The 19,888-nt window shown below is 37.6% G+C and overlaps 2 protein-coding genes and 1 non-coding gene across 3 annotated transcripts; 1 reads left to right on the top strand and 2 right to left on the bottom strand.

Annotated features, from left to right (window-relative positions):
• Positions 1 to 407: 407 nt before the first annotated feature.
• Positions 408 to 7,790, bottom strand: LOC104771436 (protein ESSENTIAL FOR POTEXVIRUS ACCUMULATION 1). The gene is made up of 10 exons (XM_087505108.1): positions 7,459 to 7,790; positions 6,756 to 6,844; positions 5,787 to 6,656; positions 5,584 to 5,704; positions 5,404 to 5,499; positions 4,368 to 5,144; positions 1,752 to 4,254; positions 1,383 to 1,573; positions 1,246 to 1,305; positions 408 to 1,035 (listed from the first exon to the last, which is right to left on the bottom strand). The coding sequence occupies exons 1-10, from the start codon at positions 7,538 to 7,540 to the stop codon at positions 665 to 667; spliced, it is 5,160 nt and encodes a 1,719-aa protein (XP_087361234.1). The 5' UTR covers positions 7,541 to 7,790; the 3' UTR covers positions 408 to 664.
• Positions 7,791 to 13,946: 6,156 nt separating this feature from the next.
• LOC147919487 (uncharacterized) lies at positions 13,947 to 15,915 on the top strand. The gene is made up of 3 exons (XM_087503983.1): positions 13,947 to 14,387; positions 14,484 to 14,634; positions 15,722 to 15,915. The coding sequence occupies exons 1-3, from the start codon at positions 13,947 to 13,949 to the stop codon at positions 15,913 to 15,915; spliced, it is 786 nt and encodes a 261-aa protein (XP_087360109.1).
• A 3,643-nt stretch (positions 15,916 to 19,558) lies between these two features.
• Positions 19,559 to 19,665, bottom strand: LOC147919486 (small nucleolar RNA R71). Its single transcript, XR_015594213.1, has one exon. It is a non-coding gene; the product is annotated as a small nucleolar RNA R71 (small nucleolar RNA).
• Between the last annotated feature and the right edge of the window lie 223 nt (positions 19,666 to 19,888).

The following is a 19,888-nucleotide window of genomic DNA, read 5'->3' as shown; positions in this document are numbered from 1 at the left end:
TATATATTTATATTTATTTTTAAATAATGCAATATGAACCAAAGGGAGTTTCTCCGATGAATAACTTTAGTTTGAATTTTTTTTTTCTTTTTGTATATAATATAAACTTTCCCATTAATATTCGAAGAATATCTAAAGTTGGAATATTAAGAGTAACCAATAATATTATTCTTGAATGAAATTAAATTCCATATATTTTTGATTTTTCAGAATAATATGTTTTTGTATTACCCACATAGTTTTCTACTTTTTCTTCTTCTAAGAATTGAAAGAACTTTATCTTTCTACTTTTGGGAAGGTTTACGGCATTCTTTTGTCTTAATGGTCGGCTTCAGTCCTCTGTAGTTGTAAAAATTTGTGATGACTATAAATAAAACTTGAAGTCTTGCGAAAAAAAGAAAAGAATATTTGGGTGAACAAAAAGGTGTCTAATACGTAAAACAACAAACAAAATCCAAGATCTCTTTTGGGTTGCGACTAAAAAGGGAAAGAGGAACATGAAAAAACCTCATCTCGCTGAAAGTAGTCTAACAAAACTTCCTAGAGAGATAAAACAAGTTCCATCCCATATAAAATTAAAGAGACCAAGATTTGTCCTAAAAACCAAATGTACAATGAAAACTGAAGCCCAAAAGTGTATAAACATCTCTCCAACTTCCTCCTCTTAATCATCAATTGTCTGAATCTCTCCCATCATGATCCTGTTACTAACCACATTAAATCCCAGAACTGATGCGCTCAAGCTTACCTTCTTCCCTTTCTTTGCCTTTTTCTTTCCTCCAACTTTTGAGAAGCCGTCATTTGCAGCACTAGTGTTATTATAATAATAGTCTTCTCCTGTGTTGTTTCGGGTCCCGACCCCCGAGCCTTTTGATTGAAATGCAATCTCAACTACTTCTGAAGGTAACAGGTCTTTGTAGTTGAGAAATTTGTCGATGAACTTGTGGTCCGGATCACGCGACCCCAGGTTCTCTGTCAGAAGAGTTTCAGCTTCTGATCGGGATAGCTTCAGACAAAATTCCAAGACACTTGTATCTGGCAAAAGAGATACACACGACATTAAAAACAGAATAGATGTTTGATCTAAGGAAAGAGAGGATGTTCCCGTATATGTTCTTCAATCAGTCCCAACAAGGTTACAAGACAGTTTGCCTAGGGCAGGCTCACCTAGAACTCGCAGAAAATGTATATATAGGGAAGGACCAAATACAAATTGAAGACTACAGTGTAATATGAACTTTATACCTTCTGAGCCAAGAAGTCTGAGACATTCGCTTTTGCACCAATCTCTGAAGCCATCCGCCTCTGGAAAACCACAGATCCACATGAGAAAAAACAAGCCAAGAGTTTCAGACAGACAGTGATTGTCAGTAAAAGCATACCTGTGAGTTTTGTCACTGCCTCCTTTTTCCCTTTTTGTGACGCCTGAGTGACAACAGGTGAAGACAAAACCCGATCTGCAGATCCAGTTGAAACTGATTTCTGTCGATTCAGTGAAGTTCCCGCATTGACTTTTCCAGTAGTGTTTTTGGTTCCCCAACTGCTTTGACTTGTAAGATGAGGAAAGTCTCCCCTGCTCGAAAAGAACTCTCAGTTAGTCTTATATCTTCAACACATATAAGATGATAATAAAATGCAAACTCATATAGCATGTAGAAACTATAAGGGAAAGCTGCTCCTTCAATATATTTAGTAATACAACATCACATATGACAACTTGAGAATTCAAGGAACAAGAAATGGGTTCATACTGTTTTGATTCCTGGGTTGATTGCTCAACTGGACCCCAGAAAAGGTCATCATCTCCTTTGGATTTTGACTGAGAGGAAGATTGAGAAATAGCCTGCGAAGGGGAAGATGCAGAACGTGACCAGGAAGCACCGCCCTGATGAGCCTGTGATGGAGTAGATTTCTGGGTGATAGGTACTGGACTAGGGGGTGGATGAGACGAGGTCGTCATCTTCTCCTGCTCCCTCACGATATCCCTAAGCGAGCTAGGTTTTGTGGATTTTTTCGGACCAGTAGACCATGCCGCAGCCGGTGGAGGATTGTTTACAGTCTCTCCTTTCCAGAGAACAAAATCTCCCAGAGAAGGCCCAGAAGGAATAGCAGGCAAAACTTCCTTCTCCTGCTGCTGTACAACACGAGAACTTTTTCCCTTCTCAACCGAGTTTGTTTGGAGGGATGTATCTACAGTAGGAACATGTGCAGCAATTTTTGCCCCAGAATTCTTAGCTCTCGCAGATTTCTTGCGGCTCTTTTTCGTTTCCTTAGCCTCAATAAAGTTATCATCGTCTAAAGACTCTATATTAGTGGCTGTGACTTTCATAAATGCATCATTGTCAGAATTGATTTCCTTTACTTCCCTCGCTTTGTCACTGGATTTGGCAAAAACATCATCAGCCAGCAAGTCATGCAAGTGGCTTTTCTTAGCCTTAAGAGCAGGGACACTTTCAGGCTTTACAACACCGGTTTGAGTATTAGCTGACTCTGCATGAGTCTCTCTTAGTATGTTAGGATCTGAATGGGCAACAATCCCAGCCCAAGGAGCAGCCGAACCCACTGAACTCACAGTTGTAGAAATTTTTGGAGCTAAAGCTTCTGCTTGTGCTTCCCTCTGTTCTTCCATTTGAATTTCTAGCAATGACTTCGGTTTAAAGCCAGGAGCAGGCTTCCAAGCTCGGCCTGGTTGTGTTCGTGTGTTTTGAAGTGAAGACTCTTCTCCCCTGACTGAACCGGCTTCGGAACTCATTTGGGAGGTGTTAGAAGCTGTGACAGTGGAGCTCTTAATGAGGTGAGTGTCACTGTCTATCGAAGTGTCAACCGTCTTTCTAGCTTTTCCCTTTATCTCAGAATCATCAGCACTTCCTGGTTCAGGTTGCTTCGCCTCCTGCAGAGGAGCTCTAGACGTTATCTTAGCCAGGTCAGCAGACTGCTTAGCCCGCTGCTTCCTGGACTTCTTCTCAGAAGTCTTCCGTCCTCCAGATACTTCATTGTTTTTAACTTCAGTTGCAGGAGTCTCCACAGATAACTCACTACTGGTCTCTCCCTGTCCAGCACACAAGTCCTTAGCCTGCTCCTCCAGCAACTTATTATCACATGTTTCGGGAGCTGTTACAGTAGCAGTGGAGCTTTCGTTGGTTGCACAGCTCACAGGTTCATCCATATTATGTGTAGCATGATAGCCATGTGGGAAGACAGGCTTTTCAGAAGACATGATGTTCATGTAATCTGCAGTAACTGTTCTTTCATATTCTGATTTTGAATCATTTTTATGGGTATCATCAATTTGATCAGCCAGAGCCATCCCCTCGTTCATCCTAGGGTCAACATTACCAAACAGCTGGTGTTGCAGGTGCCGAGAGGGGGTTTCGAACGAAGCAACATTCTGATTGCTTGCAAGAGTTACTGGGAGCAAATCAGCTAAGTTGGCACCTCTCTCCTCATGGGAAACAGAAACCTGCATCTGTTGATTGACCTGTGACATATCTTTTGATGGTTGCAGCCTAAGTGCATCAAAAGATGCCTGCAACTGCCCATAAGATGGCTCTCCAAACCTTTGCTGAGAACGTTGTTGATCTGCAAGTACCTGGGAAAACAGCTGCTGTTGCTGTCGTAACAACTGCTGCTGCTCTTCCTGTTTCTGTTGGTGTTTAAGCAAAAGCATCTTTTCCACCAATAGACGCTGATGTTGGGCAGAAAGTGGTGTCTGAGCATTCAACTGCAACAAGAGCTGTTGCTGCTGCAACAGATTGAGCGATTGCTGATCTTGAGAGAGTCCAGTGGCAAGCATCATATCAGGTGATAACATGCCACCAGGATTATTTTCAATAGGCTGACCAAGTAAACCTGCCAAAGGTAAATTATGCTCCGGCAGTCTCTGCTGTTGGGCCCCAAATGGAGTTTGCGTTTGGAAACTTTTGGCATGATGCAAATCACTTTCCTTTTGATTGGATTGTGACCAAGCAGGAGGAGGACCACTAACAGCAGGAGAAGACCTATCCGTTACACCTTGGAGGATGGACAACAAATCAGAACTCGGAGAACGGGCAGGTTGTTGAACATTTTCTGACACATTCTCTGATCCTGGCATCAGGTTTGCAGATTCTCGACCAGGCCAATATGAATATGGACTAGGTATTGATCTCTGCCGCTCAAGTTCCAGTTTCTTGGCCAAGAGATACATGTCAGCCCCACCATCAGTAACTGGTAAAGATAACCCACCGGAACTATTTACTCCATATCCTTGAACACCTACAGAGACAACATTGAAACAGAGAAAACAAATAAAGTTACTGGTCCTGAACAGCTAATAGTATAACAAAATATATTCTTAGAACACCTTAAATAACTAACGCTAGGACTACCTTGAGCTGAACTGTTCAAACCCCCAGACATCAATGATTCAATAAACTGATTCTCCGCTACAGTCCCTGCAACATGCTTATACCTCATATCATTTTGCACCATCTGAGCCTCACCCATCCCAGAATGAACTTTTCCCACACCAGGGAAGGCTGATGGACCAACCGCATCAACAAATTCGTTTTGCTTGGCACCAGTAAAACCAGGTGGTGGACCCGACTTAGCCCGCAAATGTGGCATTACATCACCAAGTAATGAAAAAGGAGAATCATTTGGTGCAGTTGCAACACGAACTAGCAAATCTATGCCAAAATATCCAGCCTCAAACCATCCAATGATATCAGATCCAGAAAAAGGGCCTTGAATTAGACCCTGAGGATCTTTATAATAGAGTGAAAGTTCTTCAGGTGAAGGTGGCAGAAGCTTTCTGACTTCCTGGCCCCTGTCAAACACCAGAGATGGCTGCCTTCTAAGTGCAGGATCTTCATTGATTTGCCATCTTGAGTCACCTTTGGATTGTGGCAACATCATATTATTGCTGCCTAAATGATTTATTGAATCTTTAGGATGCGACCAGACGCTGTCCGAAGATTTCAGCCTGCTATCAGCTGAAGGATCATTCCAATCATGTGAGTTCCTATTTGACCTTTCTCCCGCAGAAGGCTGACGCCATGGAGAGACTGATTGAACATGAGTATTTCCCTGCATACTGAGTTCTTTCTGTTCTCTGACAGGCACCTCATTGCCTTTCCTAAAAGGTGCATAACCTTCATGAGAAGCTGCAAAAGGACAGAAACCATAATGTGAGAGGCTAGTAGGGACATAGAAAGAACTTGAATCATCTAGATTAAATATTAGCATTTTCAGCTTTGACAACACTGCTTATAGGATTTTAATGAATATGAGTATGGAAATCGACATCCACTCAATTCCAATACCAGCTTTATCTAACAAGAGTAAAAAAAAAGCAGCACTTTTTCTTTTTTTGACATTCGAGTCAACGAAGCTGCACGAAAGCCCCAATATGGCAACGCATACCTTCAGGCCTAAACTTATCATCTGGATAGTTCCTTGTTTCATTACTTTCATCTTTAGGTTCTTCAGCGGCGAATGTCATATCTTCTCTGCTTCCAGCTGCACCAAGGCATTCACAAAATTTACTCATTTATGTCATATACATAACACTAGAAGCTTAGATGTCTTTCACAGAATTCTTACCCGGCCTGATTCGCCTAGGTTGTGAAAATTCAGCTGGATTTCGTCCACCGGTGCCATCCTTGGTCGTCTGAGGGGCACCACTGCTCACTATTTTTCCTTTCTCAATCGCATCCAGAACATTCTGTGAGTAACAACAAGGATATATAGATGAGAGTTGAGATATTTTAGGAAGAAAAAGATCAACTAAATTAGGAAATACTCACCACTTCATCGGAACTTGGAGCGCAAAGAGCCAAAGGATCCGATGGCTGATCACACGTAAGGGAAGGAACCTCAATGAACCCATCTGGAAACTTTTCATAACACTCTGAGTCAGCCATCCTGTACACATCCAACAGTTTCATTCTGCTATATCTCAGATGGGGAGGCTGTCCAGGACCACTTTCCCCCTTGTCAGAGGCAGATCCAGGGGCGTGAGACTGGTTTGACGCGCTAGTAAAAAGGCTTCCACCAGGACTCAACCTTCCACGTCCAGCTGAAAAGATAGCAGTGTTGTCTCCGCGCCCCCTGCTGTGAGAGAAGGCTGGAACCTGCTTGTTTGGTGTTGATTGGCTGTGAAGAGCTTCACCTCTTCCTCGACCTTGAGAGGGTCTCCAGGGCCGGTAATGGTCTCCATCACCAGTAGGAAGGGATGGACCCTTCTCACGAATGACTTCACCGTCCTTACCAGGTTCATCCCACCTATTACGCGGAATCTCAGCTTCCTTATCATCAGGTCCCCAGCGAGAGTTCCACTTGCTCTCACGCCGCTGGTCTGGCACAGCATCCTTGTTTCCTGAATCAGTCCACCGGTCATTCGGACCACGTCGTGGTTCTCCAAATTTAGGAGCCACATTATCCCACCTGTCCACCTTCTTATTATCAGCAGGAGAGTCTTTCTCGCCATTCCGCCAGCGGTCTTTTCTGACAGTGGACAAGGTATCCCTTTCCTCATCACGCCAACGATCGCGACGACCACTTTCCGCATCAAGTAAGGATGGCCGGAAAACATCTTTTTTCTTCAGATGATCTGGTATCTCCTCCCCATTTCCTGTTGGTCTCACAACATCCTGGTTCCCATGAGGATTTGGATCCTGTAAAAGTTAAGCCAGTTCACATGTTAAAAGCGAAAAGATAAAACGAAAAAAAAAATAAACTGCAGGCATATAAGCATTAAGCAATATAAACAATACCCCAGTTCCCATTCCAGTCTTGTTCTCCCCTGGTTTGGAGAGAAGCCACTGAGGTGAAAGAGGAATCGCATTGTCAGAACCCTGGATATCTGCACATGATAAGGCCACAAATGTCACTCTAGTCCCACTAGTAAAAGACACAGACACAGTATGGTCGCTAAACTCGCAATTTCACAATGGACACACCATGAAGTACAAAAAGGTCTGACATTCAAGACTGAAACAATCCACATCTAGTGGATCTGCAACAATACTAAACAACAACAACGAACTTAAAACACCAGTTGTCGGACAAGGTAAGGAATCCATATAAAATTGATAACAAGCACACATAGAGCTCATGGTACCATCAAAAAAATCATAACTTTTTAACTATTACAAATATCAAAAAAAAATCAAAACAAACTCAGTCCCAAAATCAAAACCCCAGGAGCTAAAAACTTTGTAATGCTATCGCTTTTGCTCTCAAACAAAAAGCGATCCAAAGACACCAAAAACCCTAATTAAAGACTTATATAGAACTCTGTTAACGCTAATTCAATCATCGATTAAGCATCGATGAGAGAGAGAGAGAAGAGCTGCTGCCATCACACTAAAAAAATTAAGATTGTCTTCGAGTCTCCGTAATGAGAAGAAGACCCGAAAAACACAGAATCATCGAAAGGAGCTAAGAAAAAAAAAACGATTGAGAATGGGGAAATACCCTTGAAGATCTGGTGCGGTGGATTGACGGTGAGGTGCTTGTTGCGGTGGTCTGCGGCGGAGCCAGCGGAGGAGTTAGCCATGGATTGATCGGTTTCGAAGTTACAGAGTTTACAAAGAGAGAGAGATGAAGCGCAAAGGAGAATAGAGAGAGAGCGAGGAGAGATTAAGGGTGAAGAGGAACGTAGGTTTAAAAGAGAGAGAGACCCCCATAGAGGAACGACTAAACGACGGCGTACGTTAAAGCTCTTTCATATCCAGCGTATTTTAGTATTCTCCATCTCCTTTGGTAATCTATTAAAAAAAAAAGAGAAAAATTAAAAATCTTTTCTCTTTTTTTTTTTTTTTCTCTCTCTTTAGGGTTTAGACAGTTTCCCCATGATTATCCACTTTGTGTCTGAACACACGCGCGTTTTCAGCGCGTTGTAGCGGTTTTCCTATGAATAACAGTCCACGTGTTGTGTACGCGCCGTGTAGTGAACGAGAAGATGAGATTGATGTTAATTTGTGTGTTAACTTAGCTTGTTTTTGTTGTTCTCGCTCGAACTTTTTTTGTTGTTGTTTTTTTTACCGAGTCCTTTGTGATACGAAGCGTGGCGTCTCTTGGGTCTTGTATGAGTAGAGAGAGTTGCTACGAAATAACCCTAATCCGGGAATTAAAGAGGCAGAGCAGGACGGTTTTTGGATTGGGTTTTGACTTTCAGACTGGTTGTGTGTGTACTACTGATACACCACCACATGCGTTTGGGAGTATCTTTATGTGTGGTTTGTAAATGTCACGATTTTACAACTTCTAAGTTTTTTTTTTCTTTTTTTTTTTATAAAAAAAATATGATCACAACCATCGGTTAAGTAAAAACAAACAACCATTTTATTATTAAGTAATGAAAAAACATTTCCGAATTTGGGTAGTTTTTCTCATAAATTTAATCTTTATATCTACATTAGTAATCTTTGTACAATATATGACTTATAAAAACATATGATTTGTATATGAAATTTGTTCCAAATCTCTTAACTTAATTTTTAATTAGTTTAAGAATTTAATTTTATTATGAATATACAGATATTCCTATATAAGTCATATATTGTATATTTTTTTTGTTACATAGCTAGTGTAACCGATGTCAAACAGTCACAAATCACTCCCAAACGCATTTATTTTTTAATATTTATACTAATTTTTTAAATTGTTTAGTAACGCCTAAAACCATATCTGTCCAATTTCGCAAATTCTGATACATGCATCCGCAACCGTTACACTTAAACCAATCACATATTTATTATAAGAGTGTTTTAAAGGTTAGAGAGCGCTTTTTTTTAACACCGATAAATCATCTATTGTATCATAAGAGTTCACATGCAACAAAACCATTCAAATACAACCATTGAAACAAATAAAAGAAATTGAACACAATTTCGAGGAAGAAGTGGAACTATGGAAGTGACCTGTTTTCAAACAGAAGCCTTACAAGCAACATAATAAATTTGTTAAGTCCCCTCTTCGTACACTCATAAAATACTAATATTTTATGGATGATCTTATAGATGAGACTCCTAAATGCTTTTCGCATCACTCTAATTAGACAATAAATCTGATGTGTTGTTTGAGATGGTTCTGAATCATATCTTTTGAAATGCCATGCACATCGCGGGGTAGTGACTATGAAGTTGTCCGTGTATGGTCGGTTGTCGATTATATTAATCACCTCCTTGTCCACCAATTTGTCACATCTTTTTAACCATAATATTTCTGGATCCCATATTTGTCGACCAAGGCACCAATTGCGAGTAAGTTTCACTATGGGCCTCAATTGATCTTCCGTTACAACCTCTTGAAATGTTTCAATGGGAAGTGCACCAAAATCAATTAGAAATTGGTAGTGGAATGCCAAATTGACATCATAATGGAATGTCCCAATCACATACATGGAAGATGCCTGAACGGAACCATCAAGGAACTGTCCCAAACCGGCATCGAGATCCGGATATACCGTTCCAGCAAAGAGAAGGCAAAGATAATGGCTTCACCATAATAGAATTCATTTTTTTTAACATTTATAATAATCTTATAAATCGTTTAGTAACGTCTAAAACTACATCTGTCCAATTCTACAAACTTTCGCGCATGCATCTGCAACCGTTACATTTAAACCAGTCACACGTTTATTATAAGAGTGTTTTAAAGGTTAGAGAGCTAATTGACAGGAATATATATATATATATATATATATATATATATATATATATAATATATTGGGTTTAGTTAAAAAGGTTGGGCATATGTTCCAAACCAAAATTTTGGTAATACAATTCTGTTTTAGTTTGTAGCTAGAAACCAATTGGAAGTCTTTCGTTTTAATCGGTAATATATATTATGTTTTGATGGTCATATAATTTTTTGATACACGCTTTCTCGATTTTAGAGAATGCATTATTTCATGAGCGATCATAACATTATCAATGACCAATCTCTCTGGTATGAAAGCAGCTTGTGTGTCGGAGACAATAGCATCTAAATGTTTATACATTTATGATATTATATATAAAAACTAAATAAAGAAAATTCATTATAGAAAAAACTTGTTAAATCATATAATAATTTAATTCATATCAATGAATGGTTATACCATGTAGATAAAGTTAAAATTTATAAATTTTAATTTATGTAGGTACAAAATTAAATTTAAAAAAAAAATACATTGAAGCAAGCAAAAACATAACTAGAAGATAATTGATTAAAGATCTTGTAGGAACACTTAAGTACAGTTAGGACTGTATCTAGAACCACCTAGTTTAGTAGTAAACCACCTGTTAGTACAAATACTTATAAGGTATGTTTCTATGAGCGCCTAATACTTAGACCGCCTAAATGTTCACCTAGATCACTTTTTAGAACATTACACATGATGTTACGAAATTGCCTTAATCAAATGATACTAATTAACCAAAAAAATACTAAAGTTTATTTTTGAAATACTTAAATAATAAATTTGCTAAACTTGGATTGTTTTAATTCATTTTAATATTGATATTCGTGAACATAAAATATTGATAGTTGCAAAAATCGGAAGATCTAAATAAATTGATTTTAAGTGCAATTTGTTCGGAAAAAAAAATTCATTCTCAGTTAACTCTAGTTAGGCCCATCCCAGCTAAGATAGTGATCAACATACAAAGGCCAAACTGACCACAACTAGGGTTTAAGGATGATAATAAAGATACCTTGAAGAAGAGAAAGGGAAGCCCAAGAGATATGAGAGAAGGAAAGAGAAAAAACTATAAAACCTTGTAAGAGATGATAAGGATAAAGAATCAATGGCTTCACCCTAAGCATACAACCCCATCTATGCCACATATCCATGTCTTTATTCTCTACCACTGTTCTTTCATATGTGTTGAAGATTCTAATCTATGATTGTTACAAACCATGTAAGCAAAAAAGATTGATAACTTTGCTTGGTCCATGCTAACCCTAGTGTTTGGGCAAAAGTGATCGGTTTTCTTATAAACTACGTAAAACATAAAGTAGATTGAATAGTCGTTTTTATTGATCAAAGTATTGAGCTCAAATACAAGAATTCAAGACACAATGAATCAATCTATAAATTTCATTTGTGTTTTAGAATTGAGTTGTGCATCTTGCGTTTAAGTCTCTTGCTTTACTCTTGATGTCCTCATGTTATGTCGTTCTCTCTTTTCATAGAGAAAATTTTATCCTAATCCTTTTAGGTTCTCTCTTGGGTTATTCGACTCTATTCACAATAGGGTTGATCACGAGAGTTTCGGTCCATTGAAAAAGTCAGTCACAAGACTCCCGGTCCATTGATAGAATTGGTCACTAGACTCTCAGCTCATTGAACTGAACCATCACAAGACTTTTCCTTTTATTAGATAAACTTAAATGTGTGTTGACTTCATCCTGTAAAATATATGTTGACTCTATCGAATTAATCATGAATTTTATTAATTTCATCAAGACTGATAACTAGGCCTGGTCATTCGCATTTCAGTTTGGTCCAAGATTTCAAAATTTTGGGTCGATCAAGTTAAAATAAGCTTTGTCAAATTAAGTTGATTAAGAAGTCTGGTTTGGTTCGAGAAATTTTTTCCAAGCTGAACCGATTAAGGGGTGTTGTTTGCTTGGTTTTTGTTTAAAAAGTTCGGTTATCACCTAAAAGCTATTGTAGCCAAAGTTGCACCAGATATAAAATTCGGTATAGTTAATTGGGACAAATCGTCTTTTGCTTGTAGTGTTAGTTAGCATTAATTAATCTTTGGTAATTTTGTATATTTCAATATTTTTTTGGTATATTTGACAAAAGTTCAGTTCAATTTGAAACTACACTTTGGACCCAAAAAAAAAAAAAAAAACAAGAAAATAGTATTTTTTGAGAAATTAAAAATTTTGGTTAACAATCAGTTTAGCTTCACAAAACCAAACTAGTCACCAAAAAAATATTGAAATATACAAAATTACCAAAGATTAATTAAAGCTAACTAACACTACAAGCAAAAGACGATTTGTCCCAATTAACTATACCGAATTTTATATCTGGTGCAACTTTGGCTACAATAGCTTTTAGGTGATAACCGAACTTTTTAAACAAAAACCAAGCAAACAACACCCCTTAATCGGTTCAGCTTGGAAAAAATTTCTCGAACCAAACCAGACTTCTTAATCAACTTAATTTGACAAAGCTTATTTTAACTTGATCGACCCAAAATTTTGAAATCTTGGACCAAACTGAAATGCGAATGACCAGGCCTAGTTAAAATTAGGGTATGACTAGGTGTTGAGTATAATTTTATCGTCTTGATGAAATTAATAAAATTCATGATTAATTCGATAGAGTCAACATATATTTTACAGGATGAAGTCAACACACATTTAAGTTTATCTAATAAAAGGAAAAGTCTTGTGATGGTTCAGTTCAATGAGCTGAGAGTCTAGTGACCAATTCTATCAATGGACCGGGAGTCTTGTGACTGACTTTTTCAGTGGACCGAAACTCTCGTGATCAACCCTATTGTGAATAGAGTCGAATAACCCAAGAGAGAACCTAAAAGGATTAGGATAAAATTTTCTCTATGAAAAGAGAGAACGACATAACATGAGGACATCAAGAGTAAAGCAAGAGACTTAAACGCAAGATGCACAACTCAATTCTAAAACACAAATGAAATTTATAGATTGATTCATTGTGTCTTGAATTCTTGTATTTGAGCTCAATACTTTGATCAATAAAAACGACTATTCAATCTACTTTATGTTTTACGTAGTTTATAAGAAAACCGATCACTTTTGCCCAAACACTAGGGTTAGCATGGACCAAGCAAAGTTATCAATCTTTTTTGCTTACATGGTTTGTAACAATCATAGATTAGAATCTTCAACACATATGAAAGAACAGTGGTAGAGAATAAAGACATGGATATGTGGCATAGATGGGGTTGTATGCTTAGGGTGAAGCCATTGATTCTTCATCCTTATCATCTCTTACAAGGTTTTATAGTTTTTTCTCTTTCCTTCTCTCATATCTCTTGGGCTTCCCTTTCTCTTCTTCAAGGTATCTTTATTATCATCCTTAAACCCTAGTTGTGGTCAGTTTGGCCTTTGTATGTTGATCACTATCTTAGCTGGGATGGGCCTAACTAGAGTTAACTGAGAATGAATTTTTTTTTCCGAACAAATTGCACTTAAAATCAATTTATTTAGATCTTCCGATTTTTGCAACTATCAATATTTTATGTTCACGAATATCAATATTAAAATGAATTAAAACAATCCAAGTTTAGCAAATTTATTATTTAAGTATTTCAAAAATAAACTTTAGTATTTTTTTGGTTAATTAGTATCATTTGATTAAGGCAATTTCGTAACATCATGTGTAATGTTCTAAAAAGTGATCTAGGTGAACATTTAGGCGGTCTAAGTATTAGGCGCTCATAGAAACATACCTTATAAGTATTTGTACTAACAGGTGGTTTACTACTAAACTAGGTGGTTCTAGATACAGTCCTAACTGTACTTAAGTGTTCCTACAAGATCTTTAATCAATTATCTTCTAGTTATGTTTTTGCTTGCTTCAATGTATTTTTTTTTTAAATTTAATTTTGTACCTACATAAATTAAAATTTATAAATTTTAACTTTATCTACATGGTATAACCATTCATTGATATGAATTAAATTATTATATGATTTAACAAGTTTTTTCTATAATGAATTTTCTTTATTTAGTTTTTATATATAATATCATAAATGTATAAACATTTAGATGCTATTGTCTCCGACACACAAGCTGCTTTCATACCAGAGAGATTGGTCATTGATAATGTTATGATCGCTCATGAAATAATGCATTCTCTAAAATCGAGAAAGCGTGTATCAAAAAATTATATGACCATCAAAACATATGTAACCAAAGCATATGATAGGGTCAAATAGGATTTTATGGAGAATGTATCTTTTTGGTTTTTCTACAGAATGGATAGAGTGTGGATTATGGCCTCAGGTCGTTCCGTTAACTACTCAATATTAATCAATGGTTCTCCCCATGGTATGGTTGTTCTTGAACGTGGTATACGTCCAGAAGACCCATTATCACTGTACTTATTCATTCTTTGTGCGGACATAATGAGTCATCTTATCAAAACAAGGGTAACTGATGGATATATACGAGGTGTTCAAATAGGCAATAGTGTTCCACCCATCACACATCTGCAGTTTGCTGATGATTCTTTGTATTTCTGCCAAGCAAATGCTCAAATTTGCAGAGCAATAAAGGAAACTTTCGAAGTTTATGAATACTACTTCGGGCAAAAGATCAACACCAACAAATCATTAATAACTTTGGTTCAAGGGTTCCAGGACAACTGCAAAATCGTTGAAAGAACATTCTCCAAATTCCAAATCATGGGGGTAGTGGTAAGTATCTTGGTCTTCCAGAACAGTTTGATAAAAAAAGAGAGTGAAATGTTCACATATATTGTTGATAAAGTGAAAGAAAGAACATCTTCTTAGCGTGGAAGATACTTATCACCGGCTGGTAAAGAGATACTCATTAAATCTGTTGCTTTAGCAGTGCATGTTTATTCGATGTCTTGCTTTAAACTACCTCTAGAAGTACTGTCTGAAATTGAATCCATTTTACAAAAAATTTTGTGGGAGAAAAGTAACCAGGACAGAGGAATACCATGGATAGTCTAGAAGCGTTTACAATATACAAAATCAGAGGGAGGGCTTGGTTTTAAAGACCTAGCAAACTTTAGTGACGCTTTGCTTGCCAAACAAGCTTGACATCTAATTCAACACCCAAACTCTTTGTTTGCCAGGGTTTTCAAAGCCAGATACTTTAATGATGATTTACATTTTAGACGCAAAACAGAGAGCTAATCAGTCTTATTGTTAGGCATCAATCTTGAAAGGCCTGAAAATAGTCAAATTAGGATACCGTTATATTGTTGGTGATGGTAAGACTGTTCGTGTTAATCATGACAATATTAGAACAACCCACCCTACACAATCAGTACGTAGCTCTACTCCGAAAAATAGTTTACATCTTGGTGATTTTATCTCTTCAACCGGTAGTTATCACTTTTGGTACATTGCCAAAATTAGAGAAAACATTAACGAGGAAGATCAAGAACACATCATCAACACCTATCTTCCACTTTCTACACTCCGGACAAAATTATCTGCCATTATAATAAAAATGGTGATTATACGGTCCACTCAGGATACTGGCTATTTATGTGCAACCCAAATCATCCAAATGATCTCCCACTCATACCTCATGGATCAACCGTAGTGAAGCGAACGATTTGGAAACTCAATATTCTACCAAAGATAAAACATTTCCTTTGGCGTATTCTTTCAAAATCATTACCTACAATCACACGTTTAACCACCCACTAAACGAATCTTGATCCAGTATGTCCTAGATGTTTTCAGGCAGTTCTCTTTATGTGTCCCTATGCTGAATCAATATGGCAACTAATGAATATCCCTCCTTATCTTATCTATAGTCCCCATTTGAATTTTAAATCTTTCATTGAAGCTTTTTTTAAAGATCATAATGCCAATGACACTCCATTTAACTTTAAATTGTTTCTTTTTTGGCTTTTATGGCATATTTCAAAAAGTAGAAATACTTGCTTCGTTTTTGGCTTCTATGGCATATTTGGAAAAGTAGAACTACTTTTATCTTTGATGGTACTCATGAAAATCCGAAAGTTGTTGTTCTATATGTGCACAATTAGATGTTCGACAATGGAATCAACAACTCGAAAGATCATCTCATGAAAAGACTCAAGACAATCAACTGACAATGGCTAAATGGACAAGACCTATGCCTCCATTCACCAAATGTAATTATGATGCTGCTTTTGATCCTACTACTAATCAAGCAAAATGTGGTTGGATACTCCGTGATCAAGATGAAGTTTTGCAATGATGGAGAGCTTCAGTTTCAGGTTATGCGTCATCTCCTTTGGAAGCGGAAGCTAAGGCTCCCTTGGTGGCAATCAAACAAACCTGGATTCAAGGACTCACCACTGTTGTGTTTGAAGGGGGACAACGTCAAACTCACTAAGATGCTAAACAAGGATCTTTTCGATATAACTATTTAAGGCATCACTCAAGACATAAATTATTAGTCTACTCGTTTCAAAGGACTCAGTTTGTTTTCTTTTCAAGAAATTTTAATAATGTTGCTCATTACCTAGCAAAATTTGGTTGTATTTCAAATATTTTATACTCAGGGTGTTTTACACCTCCATCATGGTTATCAGACTAGTTGCTGAAAAAAATTTATTTTATAATATTTTTTAAAATTGTTTAAATCACTGATTAGGCGTTATACGTTAGTGACTGCGTTAGGCGCCAATTCATTTTTAGCATGAATATAACGTTACTAATTAGGCAAATATTTTAATGTGACTACTTAATTCAAATATTTGGTCTCATATTCTTATGAACCAATTAAGAATATTTGAACTTAGACTTTGTGCTAACCTTAACAACCTAAACATATATGCAACATTATCCTCTACCAGGTCCCTTATCACTGAGCAATATGTTTATACTACTCGTCGTAAAAAAACTCACAACACAAAAAGATCAAACGGGTAGCAGTAAGCTTCCTTTGATGACTAATAACTTATTTTTTTTTAAGAGACTAATGGTTTCACGTGATTGAAAAATATTTCAAACTTACATATATTTTTTTTGTGCTTTATAACACATAGTTTCAAGTTTCTTTGACACCAAAAGTGGCATCAAACTAATGCTAGCTCCCAAGTCACATAAGCACTTCTTAACGGTAAGATCTCATAGAGAACATGTAAGTGTGAAATATTTTTCTTTGTAAATATAATTGTCAATACCAGCAATCCTTCTTTTGGCATTTTTAGGTATGTGACAGTGAATTTTATGAACAATTTATAGGATGATATTTACATTAATGCTTTTAAGATATGCTTTGTAATGGTCACATTTCGTATGTACTTCTGAAATATCTCATGTTTTCTCAAGTAATAGTTTCTTTAAGCATCGAGTTTTGATTCACAAGATGGCGGTACAAGGCTACAAGATTTTTAGTAAGCTCCATATTCGTCTTTGTTTTTTTGGTATGAGTAAGCTCTATAGTCTTTTCTCACGAGGGCTTTCTTAAATTCATTTAGCACGAGTGTCATTCTTTGTTCTTTAGCAACAACTTCAACCTTTTCTTTCTCTAAGTCTTTAACGTCTTCATTAGCCTCTCTTGTTGGGACTTGCTTCTCACTCCCACTGTCAAGGATGTACCTCTTAGTTCAAAAATTTGAAAAAGTGGCCAATGGTCTTATTTTTGGGGGAAAACAATTATGACATATAGAAAATATTGACTATATAGATAAATATGCTAAGTTTGGTGATAACTCTCTAATTTATATGTTTTTAGCATCCCTTTTTGTCCATATTTTGCATTGTTCATACCTCTAACTTAGCATTTTTAGGTCATTAATTGTAGGAATTCACTTTTAGACCATTTAGGGTGTTGCATTTCTGCATTTGCATATTTTGGATGAAAACAGGTGCTAAAGAGCCAAAAATGAGGAAAAACAAGGACAACTCGAGCATGTACCCGAAGGAGCCATCGAGCTACAAGAACAAGTCCGAACCCCAATACGATCGAGGAGGATCCAAGAGCATGAAGAGCAACCCGAAGATCCACCCGAGGAGTAACCCGACTACACCCTCATGTACCCCATCGAGTAGACCATCGGGCAGGTCTGGGAAGCTAGGTCAAACGGGTTTCCATATATAAACCCCCTCCTCTCCTAGCTCGCAAATGAGCACGCCGCAGACCCTCAAACCAGAGAGCGAGAGCTTCTGTGAGAGAACTGAGTGACTCAAACATTTTCCTTTTTGTTTTTGCATTTTTATTTTGTAGTTTTTTTAGATTTCTATCTTGTACTCTCTCTACTCTACTCTATCTTTTAATACAATGCAATTTTCATTCATTTTCATTGTTTCGTTTCTTGTTATCATGTCCGAGTAGTGTAGTAAAGTTTCTAGGGATGGGATAGATGATTTTGTGTTCTTGATCGGTTAGGATGCCTTAGTTTGATTGTAAATGATTGATAGATTTCCTTCTAGGTTAGTGGTCTTAATGCTGTCAACAGACCGAGAGGTTGAGATTAGATCTAGGCGTTTTAGCGACCAAGAGGTGTAGATAAGATGCATGATTTAGCCAATGCTAGAGGTTTACTTGACTCTGAGTAAGAAATTAGATGAGTTCGAGTTTACTGACAATAATGGATCGATCTTAATGCCTGCTTGTTCATATTTCTAGTGCGAGAGTGTGGTAATGTGTTCAAGGTTGATTGTTGCTAGTGCGAGAGTGTGGTGACAAGGTTTTAGAGGTTCATTGTCTAGGAAATAATTGCTTGAGGCATGTAAGGCATCTGTACTGGTCTAGAATACTTAGGATTCGATTTCCCCATCCTTAGGAACTTTCGTATTTTAATTGTTTACATTTTCTTTACTTACTCGACCACTTACCCGATCAGGTACACGATAACCTGTATCGAGTAATAGCTCGAGCTGTTCATATCCAACTTGCTTACTCGATCACCCCACTCGATCATGTACTCGATTGCTTGCATCGAGTGCTTAGGTCGTGTGGTTTCTTTGTTCATATTCTTTTCTTTTATTTATTTTAGGACTGTTAGAATCAAAACCCTATCTGCTTGGCTTTACTTGTATTGTACTGATCATATCCTTCCTGCTAGCGATAGACAACCATTTGGATTGATAACCCTTTGCACTACAACTGCATAGGGAATTGATATCCTGGGTGAAAACCTGTCTATCAATTTGGTGTTGTTGCCATTTGGTTGATTCCATTTTGCTACGTTTAGGATTTCAGTACTTGCTAGATCAAGTTCGTTTGTTTATATTTGGTTCGGAAACTGACTTGTTTGCTTTCGCTTTGTTTGTTTTGAATCTCAGGTACAACCCGAGCACCCACCCGACCCGTCACTTGATCACCTGGATTGAGTTGATCCTTGTGTACACACTCGGATACCTACCTGTGCATGCAAACACGATCCAGAGGTAGCCAGAACCTGAGTCCTGTCATCGACAACATCGACAGACCTCGGCTACTCAGACAACAACAAGTTCAACCAGAACCAGCAATCATTGAGGAGACGATGAATAATCAGAACGGTCCACCAGCTCCTCAAGCAAGGACCAATATAGGAGCAGGAGATGCTCCATCTACTCACACTCAAAGGAATGGCATTGTACCACCAGCTGTGCAGAATAACAATTTTGAGATCAAGAGTAGTCTCATCCAGATGATAAAGAGCAATAAGTTTCATTTATTGCCAATGGAAGACCCATTGGATCATCTGGATGAATTTGATAGGCTATGTAGCCTCACTAAGATCAATGGACTCAGTGAAGATGGATTCAAGCTCAGGCTTTTCCCATTTTCTTTGGGAGATAAAGCACACATCTGGGAGAAATTGCTCCCTAAGGAGTCCATCACCACTTGGGAAGCGTGCAAGAAGGCATTTTTGGCCAAATTCTTCTCCAACTCTAGAACCGCAAGGCTGAGAAATGACATTTCCGACTTTGTACAGAAGAACAATGAAACGTTCAATGAAGCTTGGGAACGTTTCAATGGATACACTACTCGATATCCACATCACGGCTTCAGTAATGCTTCATTGCTGAGCACACTTTATAGAGGAGTGGTCCCCAAGATACGGATGTTGCTGGACACCGCAAGTCATGGTAACTTCCTCAACAAGGATGTCGATGAAGGTTGGGACCTAGTGGAGAATTTGGCTCAATCTGATGGTAACTACAATGAGGAATATGATCGCTCTGTGCGATCTACAGGAGAGGAAGATTCCAAGTACAAGAGAGACATGAAA

Source organism: Camelina sativa, chromosome 20 (genome assembly GCF_030686135.1).
Source record: "Camelina sativa cultivar CO46 ecotype springtype chromosome 20, ASM3068613v1".
Taxonomy (NCBI): domain Eukaryota; kingdom Viridiplantae; phylum Streptophyta; class Magnoliopsida; order Brassicales; family Brassicaceae; genus Camelina; species Camelina sativa.
Note: the sequence above shows the minus strand (reverse complement) of the source record. Positions and strands in the feature narration are given on the sequence as shown.